At 38.0% G+C, this 15,473-nt stretch overlaps 2 protein-coding genes across 3 annotated transcripts; both read right to left on the bottom strand.

The window, feature by feature from the left end:
- Window positions 1–133: 133 nt before the first annotated feature.
- Window positions 134–4,763, bottom strand: LOC111780450 (polarity axis stabilization protein). Its single transcript, XM_023660869.2, has 5 exons — window positions 4,450–4,763; window positions 4,161–4,229; window positions 2,147–3,902; window positions 1,821–2,013; window positions 134–717 (listed from the first exon to the last, which is right to left on the bottom strand). The coding sequence occupies exons 3-5, from the start codon at window positions 3,709–3,711 to the stop codon at window positions 505–507; spliced, it is 1,971 nt and encodes a 656-aa protein (XP_023516637.2). The 5' UTR covers window positions 3,712–3,902; window positions 4,161–4,229; window positions 4,450–4,763; the 3' UTR covers window positions 134–504.
- Window positions 4,764–5,475: 712 nt separating this feature from the next.
- Window positions 5,476–13,852, bottom strand: LOC111780451 (Transmembrane Fragile-X-F-associated protein). 2 transcript variants are annotated; one of them, XM_023660870.2, is made up of 14 exons: window positions 13,218–13,852; window positions 12,353–12,443; window positions 12,149–12,233; window positions 11,849–11,933; window positions 10,739–10,808; window positions 9,855–9,924; window positions 8,077–8,122; window positions 7,675–7,924; window positions 7,229–7,434; window positions 6,997–7,071; window positions 6,424–6,493; window positions 6,245–6,325; window positions 5,979–6,058; window positions 5,476–5,869 (listed from the first exon to the last, which is right to left on the bottom strand). In XM_023660870.2, exons 1-14 carry the CDS (start codon window positions 13,331–13,333, stop codon window positions 5,791–5,793), a joined length of 1,404 nt encoding a protein of 467 aa, XP_023516638.1. In that variant the 5' UTR covers window positions 13,334–13,852; the 3' UTR covers window positions 5,476–5,790. The 2 variants fall into 2 exon arrangements, with proteins under 2 accessions (XP_023516638.1, XP_023516639.1); XM_023660871.2 differs by lacking the exons at window positions 12,353–12,443; window positions 13,218–13,852 and having other exon boundaries at window positions 11,849–12,016.
- Window positions 13,853–15,473: the final 1,621 nt, after the last annotated feature.

Raw genomic sequence — 15,473 nt, 5'->3', positions numbered from 1 at the left:
CTGTTGCCACTGTCTCAGAATTTTGGAGCTGAAACTATTTGCTTTAACGGTACAAAAGTATAATATACATATTACAGGTTGAAATTATGCTCCCTTTGAAGTGATGAAGACGGTACAGAATTAGAAACTCTAGTAAAAGAAAAGCTAACTATCATCTCCTGAAAAAATTTTTGATGATCCATAAGTTCACAGTAGGCTGTAGATGTCAAATTGGATGACTGAAAGGTTACGACACCGCCATATCTACCAGCCTAGGCCATCTGTTTGATTGTAGAAACATGTTTTTAACACCATGATATGCCATATAATTCATCCCAACACTGTATGAGGATGGATCTTAAATATAAAGTGGTACTTCCTAAAACATTTGCAGCAGCCACAATGGGGGAAGAAAATCTCCCATCCAGTGATGGAGTGTACAAACTAACGAGGGCTGCCTCTAGATGTCAGAAGAAACCCCTTTTTGCCTGAGGCTACTTGATTCACAACATGTGTATTTCAGTACTATCTTGGTGATTTAACACCAACTTGTACAAATGGCCGCCCTGGAAGTTTAGTTAATTCGGGGCTTCCGCAAAGAAGAGATGCCCTCTGTGGATTAAGAAGCAAAAGCTGATGCATGTCTTTAGGAAGCACATTGAAAACGGTCAGCAGATCCCCTTTCAGTTTCTGGCAAGTTGCCGCAGAGTCTGAATAAGCCCTCCTGGATTCCTGCAGCTGAAGATGGGGTTTGAAACATTCAATATATGCCTGCACAACCTCTTACAAACAAGAAAAAAAACAAACTTGCAGTGTCGATTGCAAATTATAGATCCTCTTCAACCACTACCGTTAAAATGATCAATGCACAAATCGAAAGAGTTTTTGGTATTCTTTTGTGATATCCCACAGAGGAACGAAACATTCTTTATCAGAGTGTGAAAACCTCTCCCTAGCAGACGCATTTTAAAAGCATGAGGGGAAGCCTATAAAGGAAAGCTCAAAGAGGTGGGCTTGGGACTTGGCATTCCTCCTCCTCCTTTTCTTTTAACCTATCTCATTCCTGATTTCTCATATAAAAAAATACTAAATAACACGTCACTTGCTATGACGTCGAACATGCATTTCAATCATAGTTATCGTTATTTTTCTCAGTAAGCTAACTTCAATCATTGCCAAAGTTCGAATGACATTGAAGCCTAGACCTCAGTTCCTCAACAATTTTGATTGAAGTATCTCCAATGGACTCATAAACTTATCTGCTGAACACCTATTTGCGGGTTATAAGTCTACTCAGTGCCACAGAGAACACTAAGAAATGATTTTGGAAAAGCAAGAACAAGAAATGCTAGGCTGTAAATGAAATATGCCGCATAGTCACTTGGGTCAGTAAGAGTCTAGAAGAAATATCAGCTAAAAAGTAGCACAAGGTATAAAAACATGAAGGGAAGGAAAACATAAACCACCAAACAAATCAATATACTAAATATTTAGAAGAAAAAACTTGCACATCTATGAAGCATAGTAACACAAGGAGAAATGTTATCCTTTAAAATGGTTCCCAATATCACATTCCTACAGATTATTCAATGATATCAACAAGTTCTGCCTTCATCACCATCTATTGTTCATCAAGCCCAAAATATTCTTTAAAATCACATGAAAACATCACGTATTGTCCTAATATCTTTCATAGGGGTCAGAAATCCACCAAAAAAGTAACTTATCCTCATCGAAGTCATTCTATACCTTTCAAAAGAATGTATAAAAAATCTTCCAAAAGAACAAAAAAGCTGTATTTGGAATCAAAATAGTGACGAAGGAATTGTTGGGAGAAATACCTCTATTTCTTTTAGAAGATGTCTTTCAATAGCATTAAATAAATCGACAACTTCCAATTCAGGCAGTTTAGAGACAAGCCGAGGTACATCAGCACTCATTCTCGCTTGCCTCCAAAGTCTATGCTGTTCTTGTTCTGCAACAGCACGCCTTCTCTGAAACCAAGGCATAAAGTTTGGTCCTTTGAGAAACCGCCTGGAAGGAATAGTTTAACAGGTCATTTGATATGATGATAACAAAGTTCAATACAACCATCCTTAAAGGGTGATGAATACTTCCAACCAAAGAGAAGAATACAATAGAAATATGAATATAACACCCACATTACCTGTACAAATCCAGCCAGTTAGATCTCATTCGCTTGGCCAGAAATTTTCCCGGTCCTCTTGTCGATAGACTGGCAAGAAATTCATCAGCACTAAATTCGGGCCGAGAAGGCTCATCAAATGGAGAAGATCCTTCTGAAGGGGTGGTGGTTCGGAAGTATGGCCCAAAAGGTGCCAAAAAGTTGGTTGTAAGCTCCAGGAAGTGCCGGCGCAGTATCTCATTGTTAACGACAGACATAGACTCCTCAACCCTTGGTGATAAGCCAGCATCAATAAGCCGATTCAAGATCGACGTGTCTGGCTTCGTTACTGCAGGGTAAGTGCTCCAGATAGCTTCCTTATGTTCTGTCATAAGGCATAGTGGACCATCTCTCCTCAACTTGACAGCATTGAGAAAGTTTGACGGAGAGAACTTTTTCAAGGATAGCTGCCGAAGTCCAAGCCCTTCAGAAGCGCCAGAAACGCTGCCAGAAGAGGACCTGGACGTCTGGGCAAGCCGACTAACAGCAGGGGTCCCAACTGAGACAATATGAGGAATATTACGAAGGGATTTAAGGAAGAAGAGATTTGTGACCCCCAAAACCATTGGTGGGAAAGTAGCTCCATCTTGAAGTGTGTTTAAGTATGAAAACTCAGGGTCATGAATAGTGAAGTAAGGTCTAAAATCAACACTACAAAGAAGAGGAGCAACCAAACTAACAAGACCAGCAACAGCTTCACAACACTGGGGAGGCGTTGGTGCAATGATAAGAATAGGTTCACCAATAAGTTGCAACTCCCACAACAGCCAGAGCTGCAAAAGAAGACTCCGGAACGTACCAAAGAGATCGGAATCATGGAAAAGACCCTGTGGAACCGACAGATTATTGGGAAGAAAAGGAGCCATAGAGGACGTAGACTCTTCGGAAAATGTCTCACCATCCATTGGCAAACTATGAGCAGGTGGCAAGTGTGCTTTAAGCAAGGCATTTCCTATAGGAAGCTCCATTTGTTTACCAGGTACAGGAGCAGGCCACATTGAAACAAAAGCAGCAATATGCTCAAGAGCCTTCTTCCCAATGTCAAAATATAATGGACCCATGATTTGCAACAGAGGTTTGAAGACAGTAGAATAAGGATTATGAGACAAAATTACCACAGACTTCTGCTCTCCACCTCTTCTCAACCTCTCATCGTGTCTCTGCCTATTAAAAACAAAACCATACATGTACTTAGACCTTCTAGCAACGCTGCTTTTTGATCTTAGCTCGTCCACTTCTGCTATCTCAGAAGAGGAAACATTTCTTGGTTGAGAAATTTCCTTCCTTCGAACCCGGAAAAAGAATATACAATCGTGAATGCTCGACCGATTCTGGTGCTGTGAAATTGAATCAGGAAATGAACTAAAAGCAACTTCAAGTTCCTCATCTTGTGTAAGACAGTCTGGAGGGTAGCACTCCTCAATTAGTTGACCTTGTTCAAGATCAAACCTTATAATGCAAAAGGCCACAACCCATTTTTGGAGAGATTCTGGATCCAACTTCACATTAACTTCAGACTTCACAGAAAAAGAAGGGGACCTGCTCATTTTGTTGCATCAGTTCCAGGACCATTCCCCCTAATCTTCACTCATCACTATCCACTTCCCTCACAAAATTTCAGAGATTTCAACCAATAATCAAGATCCAGGCCGAACAGCTAACCTAATAATTCATGTGTTTTCGTCCATTTGGACACTTGTACTGAATCAAATCAGCGCGAAACAATGTACTGGAAAACCTGCATTATATGCCGATTAAAGGAGACGCCGAAAAACTATAATCCTTTAGCAACACTGAAAAGTGGCATGAAAAAGAAGTAAAAGAAACGGATCCTAGATACCCAAATGATCTTCGGAAAACACATGAAAATTTCACGAGTGAGCTACACTGCTAACATTACCCTTGGTACGAGATTTCCACAAATAATAGAAACGAGAATAAAATAACGCGACAAAGTAGTTTGCAGAGATCTATCTACAAGTGGGTCGCGATTTACCTAAACTGACGAGCCCAGTAACAACGAAATTCCAGCCTGAACCAATCTGGATCGACGAGAAACAAGTATCTGAACGAAAAAGAACAAACGGGTCATGACAACAACCGAAAAAAGAAGAAATGTAACATAATAATATAGCGGGAAGAGAGGTCCAAAAGCAAGCAGAAATTATGAGAGTGCATGAGAATACGGAGGCTCTACAATTGGTTGAAGAAAGAACCGAAAATCTAAAATCCGGATTGGACTTCAATAGGGGAAATGAGGAAGGGAATTGGATTGAAGCATCTACCTTCCTTCCTCCAAGGACTCCCGAATTCACTGAGAAATGCCAAAGGAACAGGGCTGGAACTGATGAAATCTACGGATTAATCGTAGAGAGCGTAAAATTCCTTGGGTGAGATTGTTGTTCTTCGGCTGCGGGCACTATGAAGTGTTGTTCGTGATGTAACATGTAATCGGGTAATCAATCTTGTTCTCCAAGTTGCAGAAATGAGTCGCTTCCAGGAAGAAAACATTCATAATTCTTACCTCCATTGATTGATTATCAAAGAACAGAGTCCTTTGTTCTTTTCTCTTCCCATTTCTTTTAGGGAAAGAAAAAAGAAAGATATTTTATTTTAATCCCGACGACATATCTAATTATTAAATTACACCCTAAAGTTTCCCATTTTAAATATCAATTTTCAAATCTTCGAAATTAAAGCAAAAATATGAGTATTTAAATTTGATAAATATATAAAATTATCAAAAAGTGCATCCGTTAATAACTTCATACTTTCAATCAGTATCAATCTAGTAGGCCAGCCGTGCCAGCCGTGTTTCGCTCCCAGTCTGATTCAAGTTCATCATGTTGGACCACAACCGAAATCCTCCATTCTACCTGAAACTGGTCCACGAAATGGATTCAATTGCACTTCACGTTCCGCATTCTTTATGTCTTTTGGTTCGTCTAACCAGAACATCTTTCTCCAGAGAAGCAACCTGATCGCTCGAAATTTGTCCCTGTAGTTGTGTAACATGGCGTCCACACTACAAGTTTGCTCTCAGCCTCTTCGATGACACTAGCCTATAATTTTTTTTTTCATGGCTAGGCCAAACCTTTGGCTTTGATACCCTCGTCATGACGCCAAGACCTTCAAACCCCCAAATCGGGATACCCTGCTAACCTAACGATCCAATGTAGCAGAATAAGCTTCAAAAGCTTTACCAAGATTCTTAGTCAAGCCTCAACGTCCTTTCTTTCTAAAACGCTAATGCCTCGACTTGAAATTTAAAGTTTTTTGTAACATTGAATACAGAGAGAATACAGAGAGAATTCAAATCAAAGGATCAACTTTGGGACTATAATTGGAGTTAGAAGTTAATATTGAATACAGAGAGAATTAAGAAAAACAAGCTGAATTGTAACACAGTAACAACAGCAACTCACCCGTATTCTAATATCATTAATCAATTAATTACCCTCACACAAACCACTTATTTACATTTGAAGCAGACCCAAGAGTATCTTTCCTGTATCAGTAATGTCATGAACCACCCCATCACTTCCTGTTCTTCACTATCACCAAAACTCTTATCAATTTGTCATTCTCAAGATGCACTTTGATTCCCCTTTAGATTAGTTAAGGATCTATACATCGTATACCGGTAACCGTTCTTCGATAGAAACACGACATATTGGGCACTTTTTACACTTCTCAGAGCAGGAACTGCAATGATATTCATTCACAAGTAGAGGTAATTATATATATGCTTGCTTAGCTCCTTCTCAGGACAACAGTAATTCAATAGCATAGGATAAGATGGGGTATTTTGTACCTGCATAGTATGCGATGCCTACACGGAAGAAGAACCACGCTAATTTCTCCCTCGAAACAAACCCGACATAACACCTTTTCCTGTTAAAAGGATCGGGTGGACCAATGAGTTCAACATAATGATATGCCAGTTGAGGGAAGATAGAATGAGATCACATGAATAACAGTTAATAATAAAAGGAAGCCTTGGCAAGTATGATAGAAACATGTCGATTCAGCCATTATCTTGGATTGTTCAAATCTGTCAAGAAAGAGGGGAGAATTTACATTTTGAAGTCTTTCATATTCCTGCTGGCTGTATTTCGTGATTTCTGTCTGCTCCCCAAGTGCAGCTTGAAGGCGCCAGACCTGTATGACATAGAACATCAAACACAGGCCAAATAAAACTAGTAGCAGCATCGACAAGGTCATCGCGACAACTTGTCGTATACAATAACTACGCTCACCTCCTCAGCAAGATCTTTCTTGGGCATCTTCTTCACAATCTCGGGAGGATATCCACTAAAAGTGTTGTACCTGAGGTCAAACAGGATGCAAAATGTAAATGTATGTATAAACTTACGACAGACAAGTGAACAAACCGTATCAGAATTAAATTTATCTAAACACGGCATGAGCGGAGCCAAGAAGGAAGGAAGTCTGCAGCTTCACTTAGTTTGTACAAATAAGGAATTATGATTCGAGTAGAAATATGAATTCTTGATGAACAATTGTTTGCATTAAAAACATTTTTTTAAGCACTCCATCAAACTAGGCCATGAATGTGGCTCCAATAAGATGGTTGAGTATCTTGACTTACGAATTTTGCAGCAAACCATGAACTTTTCTTAACAGCTAATCAAAAACAAGAGAAATCAACGAAGATGGCATCAAAGTATCAACAGAAGATATAAATGCATGCCAACCAAACAGTGACACAGGGTTTCTTATTATTGTTGTTATATGCGTTCAAGTTTGTAGTGTATCTATGTAGTAGTGTTCTCACAAAACTATTTGCAAGGGGGAAAAAAACTACCGACCCAGAGGCACCCTCATGGTACAATCGTGCCTGCTCCTCTCGACTGCCTTCATCAATTGACCACCATCCCAATAGCCTGTCTCCACAATATCAAGTAAGTTCATATTTCATGAAGCATATTATAAGCTTCAAGTACACCATGTAGACTTGATGACATTATCTTCATTAAAGAGGTAAAACCTCAGAAGGCGTGGAAGGAAACGAAAGGAATAGAATCATAATAAGGATATCACCTTGAACCATGATGAAAGAACTCCAAACAGGCATGAGCCCTAGTAGAAAAACTGAAATACAATGCTGTGCTAGATCCGCCTCTTAAGAGAAGTACAGCCTTCTCTAACAGCCTAGATATAGCATAAATAACGGCGGCGCCTTGCAATAATAGAAGGGGCGAGAAAAGGACAGGAATTGGCAGGTCTTTTGCACTCGCAGGCGTTCCCTGAAATGCGGATATGACTAGATCAAATATTGGAAAATGCTCGTGATATTTCATAACATTTCATTTAGCCGACGATCTTTCTTAACGTTTCATGCATAGCGATGATAATCTAGTACTTCCCTTAGTTGAAATGATATTTCATAACATGCGAAGTTCATGATTATTAAAGGTGTAGATCCAATGCAAAGAGAAGTTGAAAGTGCATGTGCATAAGAGATGTGCATTGAACGTGCAGCATACCTCCAAATACATGCAGAGTAGGATTTGAAAAACAATTATGGGAATTTTCATGATATGACCTCCAATGTCTTGAAGGCCACACATTCTGTCTTGATGCTGATCCTGCTCTGAATAAGCTATTAGACCACTGTTCCAGTCTAGATATCTAACTACTGCTGATGATGAACAACTTTCTCTTGTTTGAATATTTCTATGAATCGCTGGATTAGACCACTTTGTACATACAAGGAAGGCAAAGCACTCGGCAATGCTGCAACCAAAGTATTCAGGGAAAAGAAGGCATAGAATTAAATTGGGCTGGCAAACAAGTCATACATCGTCACAATATTGATTCAATAATGGTAGACATAAGCATAATACTGAAACAGGACATTCTAACACAGGAAGGCGCGTGAATGTTACCCAAAATTTATAAACAAGTCCCACCAGCCAAGAGCACCAACATTCCCTGTAAAGTTAACACGATGAAAATAAGTTGACAAGATAAGCTCAATGTTTTCAGTCACGTATATATTTAGAAAAGAACAATCTAGCATTCGTACTTTCCTAAACCCTAAACCCTAATTGATCATCAGCAAGCAGCCTCCCTCAACGTTGCTTTCACCGAAGAAGAGGTAGAAAAGGCGATACAGCCTTGGGCTCTGACAAAATTCCAAGACTGGATGGTTTTACCTTAGAAATTTTTAAAAAATGTTGGAACATACCGAGAGTTAATGTCATGAGAGTGTTCCTAGATTTTTTTTTAGAATGGAGGGATCGATGACAACTTAAATGAAACATACATCTATTGAGTCTCAAAAAACATGGATGCCCGCATTCTCGCTAACTTTGATTCCATATGTCTCACAACCCGACTATACAAAATCATAGCAAGGGTGATATCAGAACATCTTAAGAGGGTCCTCCCATTCACTATTATTGGGTAGCAAACAACTTTTGTAGAGGGATGACAGATTCTCGATGCATCCCTCATGGAAAATGAGCTTATAGATGAATGCAAAGAACGAAACATAAAAGTGTAGTCATCAAACTTGACTTGGAAAAAGCCCTGGACAAGGTCGATTGGTAGGAAAAGGCTTTGGCTCAAAATGGCAAGGTGGATAAAAGGTTGCATTTCATCCACAAACTTCTCCATCATCATCAACGGAATAGGGAAGATCCATGACTCACGGGGTCTTCAACAAGGGGATCCACTATCCCCTGTTCTTTTCGTAATGGTAATGTATTGAGCCAAATTAAGTCTCGATATTGCCCCAGTCGTATTGTTAAAAGAAGCAGACTCATTGACATTACTTCCTAGCACTAACAGGATCTTCTCTACAAAATCTTGGAGGATAGACATAGGGGAAAAGGTAGAAGCAATAAACCCCATGCTAGCAAAGACAATATGGAAAGGAAATTACCCTAAAAAGGTGAAAATTTTCTTTTGGAAAATAGCATGTAAAGTCAAAAACACCCTATACGACTCTATTCCCAAGTTTGTGCCAATTATGCAAGAAAGACAACGTATCACAAAAGTCACGTCATACACTCAAAATTTCATGACAGATTCTTAATATTTTCGGATGGCATCTCACTTTTCCTAGGAAGGTAAAGGATTTATTAGATGTAGCTCTAACATACTACCCTTTCAAGAATGCAAAAGCCTTACTATGGAAAAATCTCATCATGGATATATATTTTGGAATCTGTGGAAGGAGAGAGATCAAAGAGTATTCACAGAGAAGATACAGACTTATACAAAACTTTTCGACAATGTTATTTACCACGCTATATTTTGGTGTAAATTGTCTAATATTTTTGCTTCCTATAGTCATACCTCCCTCATCGAAGATTGGGAAGTTTTTTTTTTTTTTTTTTTTTGTAAACATCAAGTTATCAAAAAAAAAAAAAAAAAAAAAAAAAAATTAATCCTTCTGAAGATTGAAAATTGTGTTGTCTTCTACAGCATGTTAACAAAGGTTGATCTTAAGAATCTAGAATATTAACAATTAAATAGATCTAAGCTACATATGATTTAAAATCAAACTAAAAGAACGATGCCATCTAAAATGTAGTTAATAAAACTTGGATCTAAACAACAGTGGTGATTTTCAGAACTGGATGCAGTTAACTGGGGTCACGTTTCATATATAAAGAATAGGGAAAGAGAAGCAAAATAATAATAAAAAAAAATTTACCACATAGCTTCAATAGAGTAAATATTGTAGCAGCCACAAAGAAGACCATTGAAATGGCAACCCAAAAGTGCTACAGAAATAGAGAAGAAAATTAGCTCGTCTCCCACAAGAAACTTATCCGAATGCCTAATAGAGTACAACAATCTTTTTGTCCAAAAACACTCCACGGATGATTATATTCACGTGATATTGTCATCTCTGTCTCAAAAATTAGCTTTTTTTAGAACATAGGTGTAGCCTTTCTATAAGTAAGAATTTCCAACCTTTCTCGATGTTTAATAAGAAAATTGATGACTATTGTAAGAAACCCAGTAAGAGAATCCATGACATATAGTGAAGGTGGCAACAAGGAGTTCAAAAACCACATAGTAGTTGAACCCAAGAGTATCCTTGGGGCCAAACCCAATCCTTGGTATTATTAGAAAACTGGTTACCATATAATCCAACACTCTTATGGATATTGTTTTTATCTCATAAGTTAGTTAATAACTGTCAAATTGTATGAAAACATCCAGACTCAGCCACATCTATGTCCTCTACCAAAACTAGAGCCAGTTTACTGTTTTCCCGCTTCACGTTATCAAAATATTGCAAATGATCATAACTTAATAGCTTTTTACATGAACAGTTTAACATTACAACAAACCATATAATAACAAGTTTGGGAGATCAGTTTATAGAACAAAGACTACAAGACGTCAAATTCTAGCAGCCAGAAGATTGTAGCTCTCAGCTCAGAAATACAGAAGGCTGAGTTCTTTTGGGAACATATAACTCAAAAAACTTCCATAGGCCACGTGTTTTAGCATTCTTAAGATATTAATTTAAGATAAGGGATCGCCTCACAGTGAAAAGTTCATTGATAAAAATCTATTGAGACTTACAGGCAGCGTCTCCCATATTGCCTCGTCACTCATGCTTTCATCGTCACCAGGCATCAGTGACCTACACATTCTGAAAAGATAACGGCAGGTCAGACCAACTCACACTAACTTGGGTGAGATCCGAACACATTTCTTAAGAGCATGGCAAGCTTCTTGAGCAGGATTATTTGAAATGCCAAATGGAGACTATTCACGCATAAAACGTGTTTACATCACGAGGCAACTACCCAATCTAATCATATTTGGCACTGAGAAACGCACAATAAATTGGTAAGAAATAGAAGCTCGTAACCTAACATCATAATTTAGGAAATAACATTGTCAGGCCAAAGACAGAAAACAAAACTGAGAAGGAAATCATAAGTTATGGGAATCAAGCTTCAATGAAAGAATGTACAATATGGCTACTAAATTCAATATTCTATAATAAAACACCGTTAATAAATAAATAAAAAAAATGGTTTAAATTCAGAAGCCTATTTCTAAAATACGTGAATTTCGTCAAAATGGTCCCAAGTCTCAACAATAATTTGGTGAGGGTCAAAGGTGATCCAGCACAACAGCAGACATACCAATCATTATATTGGGTCATATGGGGGAAAGAAATTAATAATTTAAATGTCAAATCCACATAAGAAAGTTTATGCAACAGCCCAAGCCCACCGGGCTTCCCCTCAAAGTTTTAAAACGTGTCTACTAGGGAGGGAGAGGTTTCCACACCCTTATAAGGAGTGTTTCGTTCCTCTCTCCAACCAATGTGGGATCTCAAAATTCACCCCCCTTGGGCGCCCAACATCCTTACTGGCACACCGTTCGGTGCCTGGCTCTGATTCCATTTGTAACAGCCCAAGGCCCACCGTTAACGGATATTGTCCTATTTGTGCTTTTCTTTCTGAGCTTCCCCTCAAAGTTTTAAAACGCGTCTACTAGGGAGAGGTTTTCACATCCTTATAAGGAATGTTTCATTCCCCTCTTCAACCAATGTGGGATCTAAAAAGTACAAAGGTCAAGAAGGATTCAACCCATAAAGATAATTGTTAAAAGACTAAAGCATCAGATATCTCAATATATACAACATTTAATGCAGAGAAAACTTCAAGAAACAAGTACCTGAAATTATCTATTAAGATAATGATTTCAAATGCCAGCAACGGTAGAAAGACAATCTTCAAGTTCACAGCAGCAAAACCATAAACTGGCAGAAATGGAATTGCCTCAATAAGCATACAGAACAATACCCTGACGAATACTGAAAATTCGGGAACAAAAACCGTTGCACTGGAAATAATGCACCAACATTCTTAAACAATTACAAATCATTCGAAGGTGTCATATTTCAAATCAACAGCATAAAGAAAATGAAAACTACACTGGCATGTACATGTAAACACATCCATAACAATGGCATACCAGATAGGCTCTCGAGGTATATGCAAAGAAGTAACTCAAATGCTATAAGCAAAGGTGTCGCAACAACAGCATGGCACGGTGCCCACTGTTCAACAGAGACACATGGCAGATTTACGATTTATGTCATATAAAAGAAACCATCTAATAAGAAAACACCAAACAGAGTAAATCTCAACGAAAATCCATTTGCCATTAGTGACTTACATGACGATTATGAGGAAGAGATGGGGCAGGTAATGAGAACCTTCCTCGAGCAACAACCACATGAAACACCCAAAGTGGAAAAAATATAACCCTGCATACCAAATTTTATAAAATTTCAAAGGAAAGAAAGAGGACATAGTGGTTTCTCTTATACTCATTACCCTACAGTCTACAACATTTCTAGCTGCAAGTGCACTCCTAGATTGAAACTATATGTTTTTAGAAAAGAATGAATTGCAGCGCATCCACAACCTCGAACACAATTACTCTACAGAAATCATACGAACAGGATAGATGGGAGTGGAACAGAATAGCGAAGCTACGCAGTGGAAGGGTAGGAGCCTAAATTGACCCCTTCTTTCTTCTTTTCTTTCTTTCTTGTTCAAGTAAAAAAAGAAACAGTATGAACTGTCGGATGAGAATGAAAAGCCAATTCAAAGCATCACACAGTAATAAACTTTGGACTAAGTTTCAATTTATTCCTCACTTCAAGAGAAAGGAACCAACTACACACCCGCCGACAACCATTGAACTCAATCGCCAAACCATCTCCACAATTTTTCAAAACTCTTGCCATGTTCTACGATCACCTCAGTATCTTAATACCAAATATCCGATTAGCAATTCATGTTCCTAATTGATATCCCCCAACGAATTAAAGAAACAATCCACAATTAACACGACGCATTAGCCCTTCCCCACTTCACGATAGTTTAATTTAAAAATGAGGGGAATGGAAAAAAAACCACAATCAAGTGAACCGCAATGGAACCTGAAAAATATGAAGACCCATAAAATAAAAACAAAATTTGATGAACAGAGAGATCGAAGAACAAAGAAGGAAACAAATAAGTAAATAAAGTACCACCAACTGTAAGAGACGAAATGATCGAGCTTGAGAACGAGCAACAGCGTGAAACAGAAGAGTAAACCGTGGGCCAAAAGTGCCTGCACAGACTTCAACACTCTCCTCCAAGTCATTCCTCCTCCCACTAACTTCCTTTACCTCAAACAGGCCTCCACCCCTCTTCGACACGCCCCTCAAAACCCAAAAACCAGATGACCCATCGTGCAAACCATCGAAAAGAATAGAACCCAAATTGGAAAAAAGAAGAAAAATTAGAAACTGGGTGTAATAGGAAAAATGATGAAGGTGGACCAGAAGCTCTCAATCCCCGTCTCTGCTTCTAACCCCCGATGCGCAATCAGTTGGTGTAAAGTGAGGAAAAGATTGAATTGAAGTAAAAGGAGATAGATGGGTCTGTTTCCACCGTCGGGAAAGGGAAAGGAAAAGGAAAGAAGCCCCCCCTCTCTCCTCTTTTCTCAAACAACAATATCTTAATCCAGGTCCTCGCTACTGTGCTACCTTTGCCAGATGCTGTTGCTTGAAGGAAAAACAGAGTCAAGTTTGAAATATCCAACCAAGTGGAGAGGAACAGATTGGGGGGGGGAGCGTGGTGGGAAGAAAAGGAGGCAAATGTCGATGCGATGGGCGCTCGTAGAGTTATTGGGGGATCCTAATCTCACCCGCGTTTTTTCAACCCCCATTTTTGGTGCCTTCCTCCACGTGTGTAGGGGCGAATTTTGAATAGGACAACCAACCAGAACAAATAAACAATTTTTAATAATTAAATCTTTATTTGGTTTTAAATTTCTAAATAATTTCTACGCTTTTTTCCTTTTATTTTTTATTTTTATATAGACTTAGATATATATATATATATATATGAAAGTCATGTTTTATGACCAAACTAATATGATTTTTGTCGTACTGTAATAATATTCTTTAATATTTATATATAATACAAAAGAAATAATATACTTACCCATTTAAAAATACATTCACATGAATTTGTATGATGACATAAAACCATTCATATGGAACTTTTGGATAAAATTTTACATCTGTGTCCTTTAATGGTAGGATTTTGAACCTCGATGTCGAGATTTCAATTTTTTGAATATATTAATAAAAATATTTTTTTGCTGTTTAAATTAAACTAATATATATATATATATATATATATATTTGGTAATTTTAAAGATAGTTTTAATTTTATAAAATTTACATGAATTAACGAAACTTTTAGAATAAAAAAAAACGAATTACAAAATTTATTGATATTTTCTATCATTTAACATTTATTTTATGGATAGAGTACATAAAAAATTAACATATATGTGAGAAAGGATTAAAATTACCCGGAGGTTACGCATTTGTGTCCCTGGCAAAAACCAAAGAAATGTCAAATTACAAATATGGGCACGCAAAGGAATAATTAAAGATGTAATTTGGATGAACATGCGGGGGTAACTCAGTCAATATAATGTTTGAATATACTGTCATAATAGTTGGTGGACATTGTGAGAGCCAAATAGGGGTAGACAGAATAAAACATATATTTAAATTAAGCTCCAACTGCCGACAGGTCAATGACATTTTTTATTGGACAGAATGGCCCTACTATTTGTTTCGGAAACCTATGTCCTAACATAATCGGATAATGGGACGATGATATTTTTAATAATCGGATAATGGGAAAATTCAACAAGTGGTGGATGAGGCACTTGACAAATTCAAGGAGCCGTTTTGTAAGCATTGAGGGCTCCTTTCAATATGCATATGTATATATATCCATGTGCTTTCTTTTTCCGACTTCCTCTCCAAATTTTTAGAACGTGTCTACTAGGAAGAGGTTTCTATTTCCTTATAAAAAAAAATGTTTCGTTCTCTTCTCTAACCAATGTGAGATCTCACAATCCACCCTCTTTTCGAGACCCAGCGTCTTCGCTGGCACTCGTTTCCTTTTCCAATCGATGTGAGACCTCTCAATGTACCCCCTTCGAAACCCAACGTCCTTGTTGACACATTGTCTCATGTCCACCCCCTTCGGAGCTTAGCCTCCTCGCTAGCATATCGTCCGGTGCCTAGTTCCGATACTATTTGTAACGGCCTAAGCCACCACTAGAAAATAGTCTTCTCTGAGCTTCCCTTACGGGATTTCTCTCAAAAAATTTAAAACACGTTTGCTAGGGAAAGGTTTCAACACTCTTATAAAGAATGTTTCATTCTTCTCTCCACCCATGTGAGATCTCATATATATATATATATATATATATA

The sequence above is a fragment of the Cucurbita pepo genome, chromosome 18 (assembly GCF_057944985.1).
Source record: "Cucurbita pepo subsp. pepo isolate OVF chromosome 18, ASM5794498v1, whole genome shotgun sequence".
In the NCBI taxonomy this organism is placed as follows: Eukaryota; Viridiplantae; Streptophyta; class Magnoliopsida; order Cucurbitales; family Cucurbitaceae; genus Cucurbita; species Cucurbita pepo.
The sequence above is the reverse complement of the archived record's forward strand: the minus strand, read 5'-3'. Positions and strand labels throughout refer to the sequence as shown.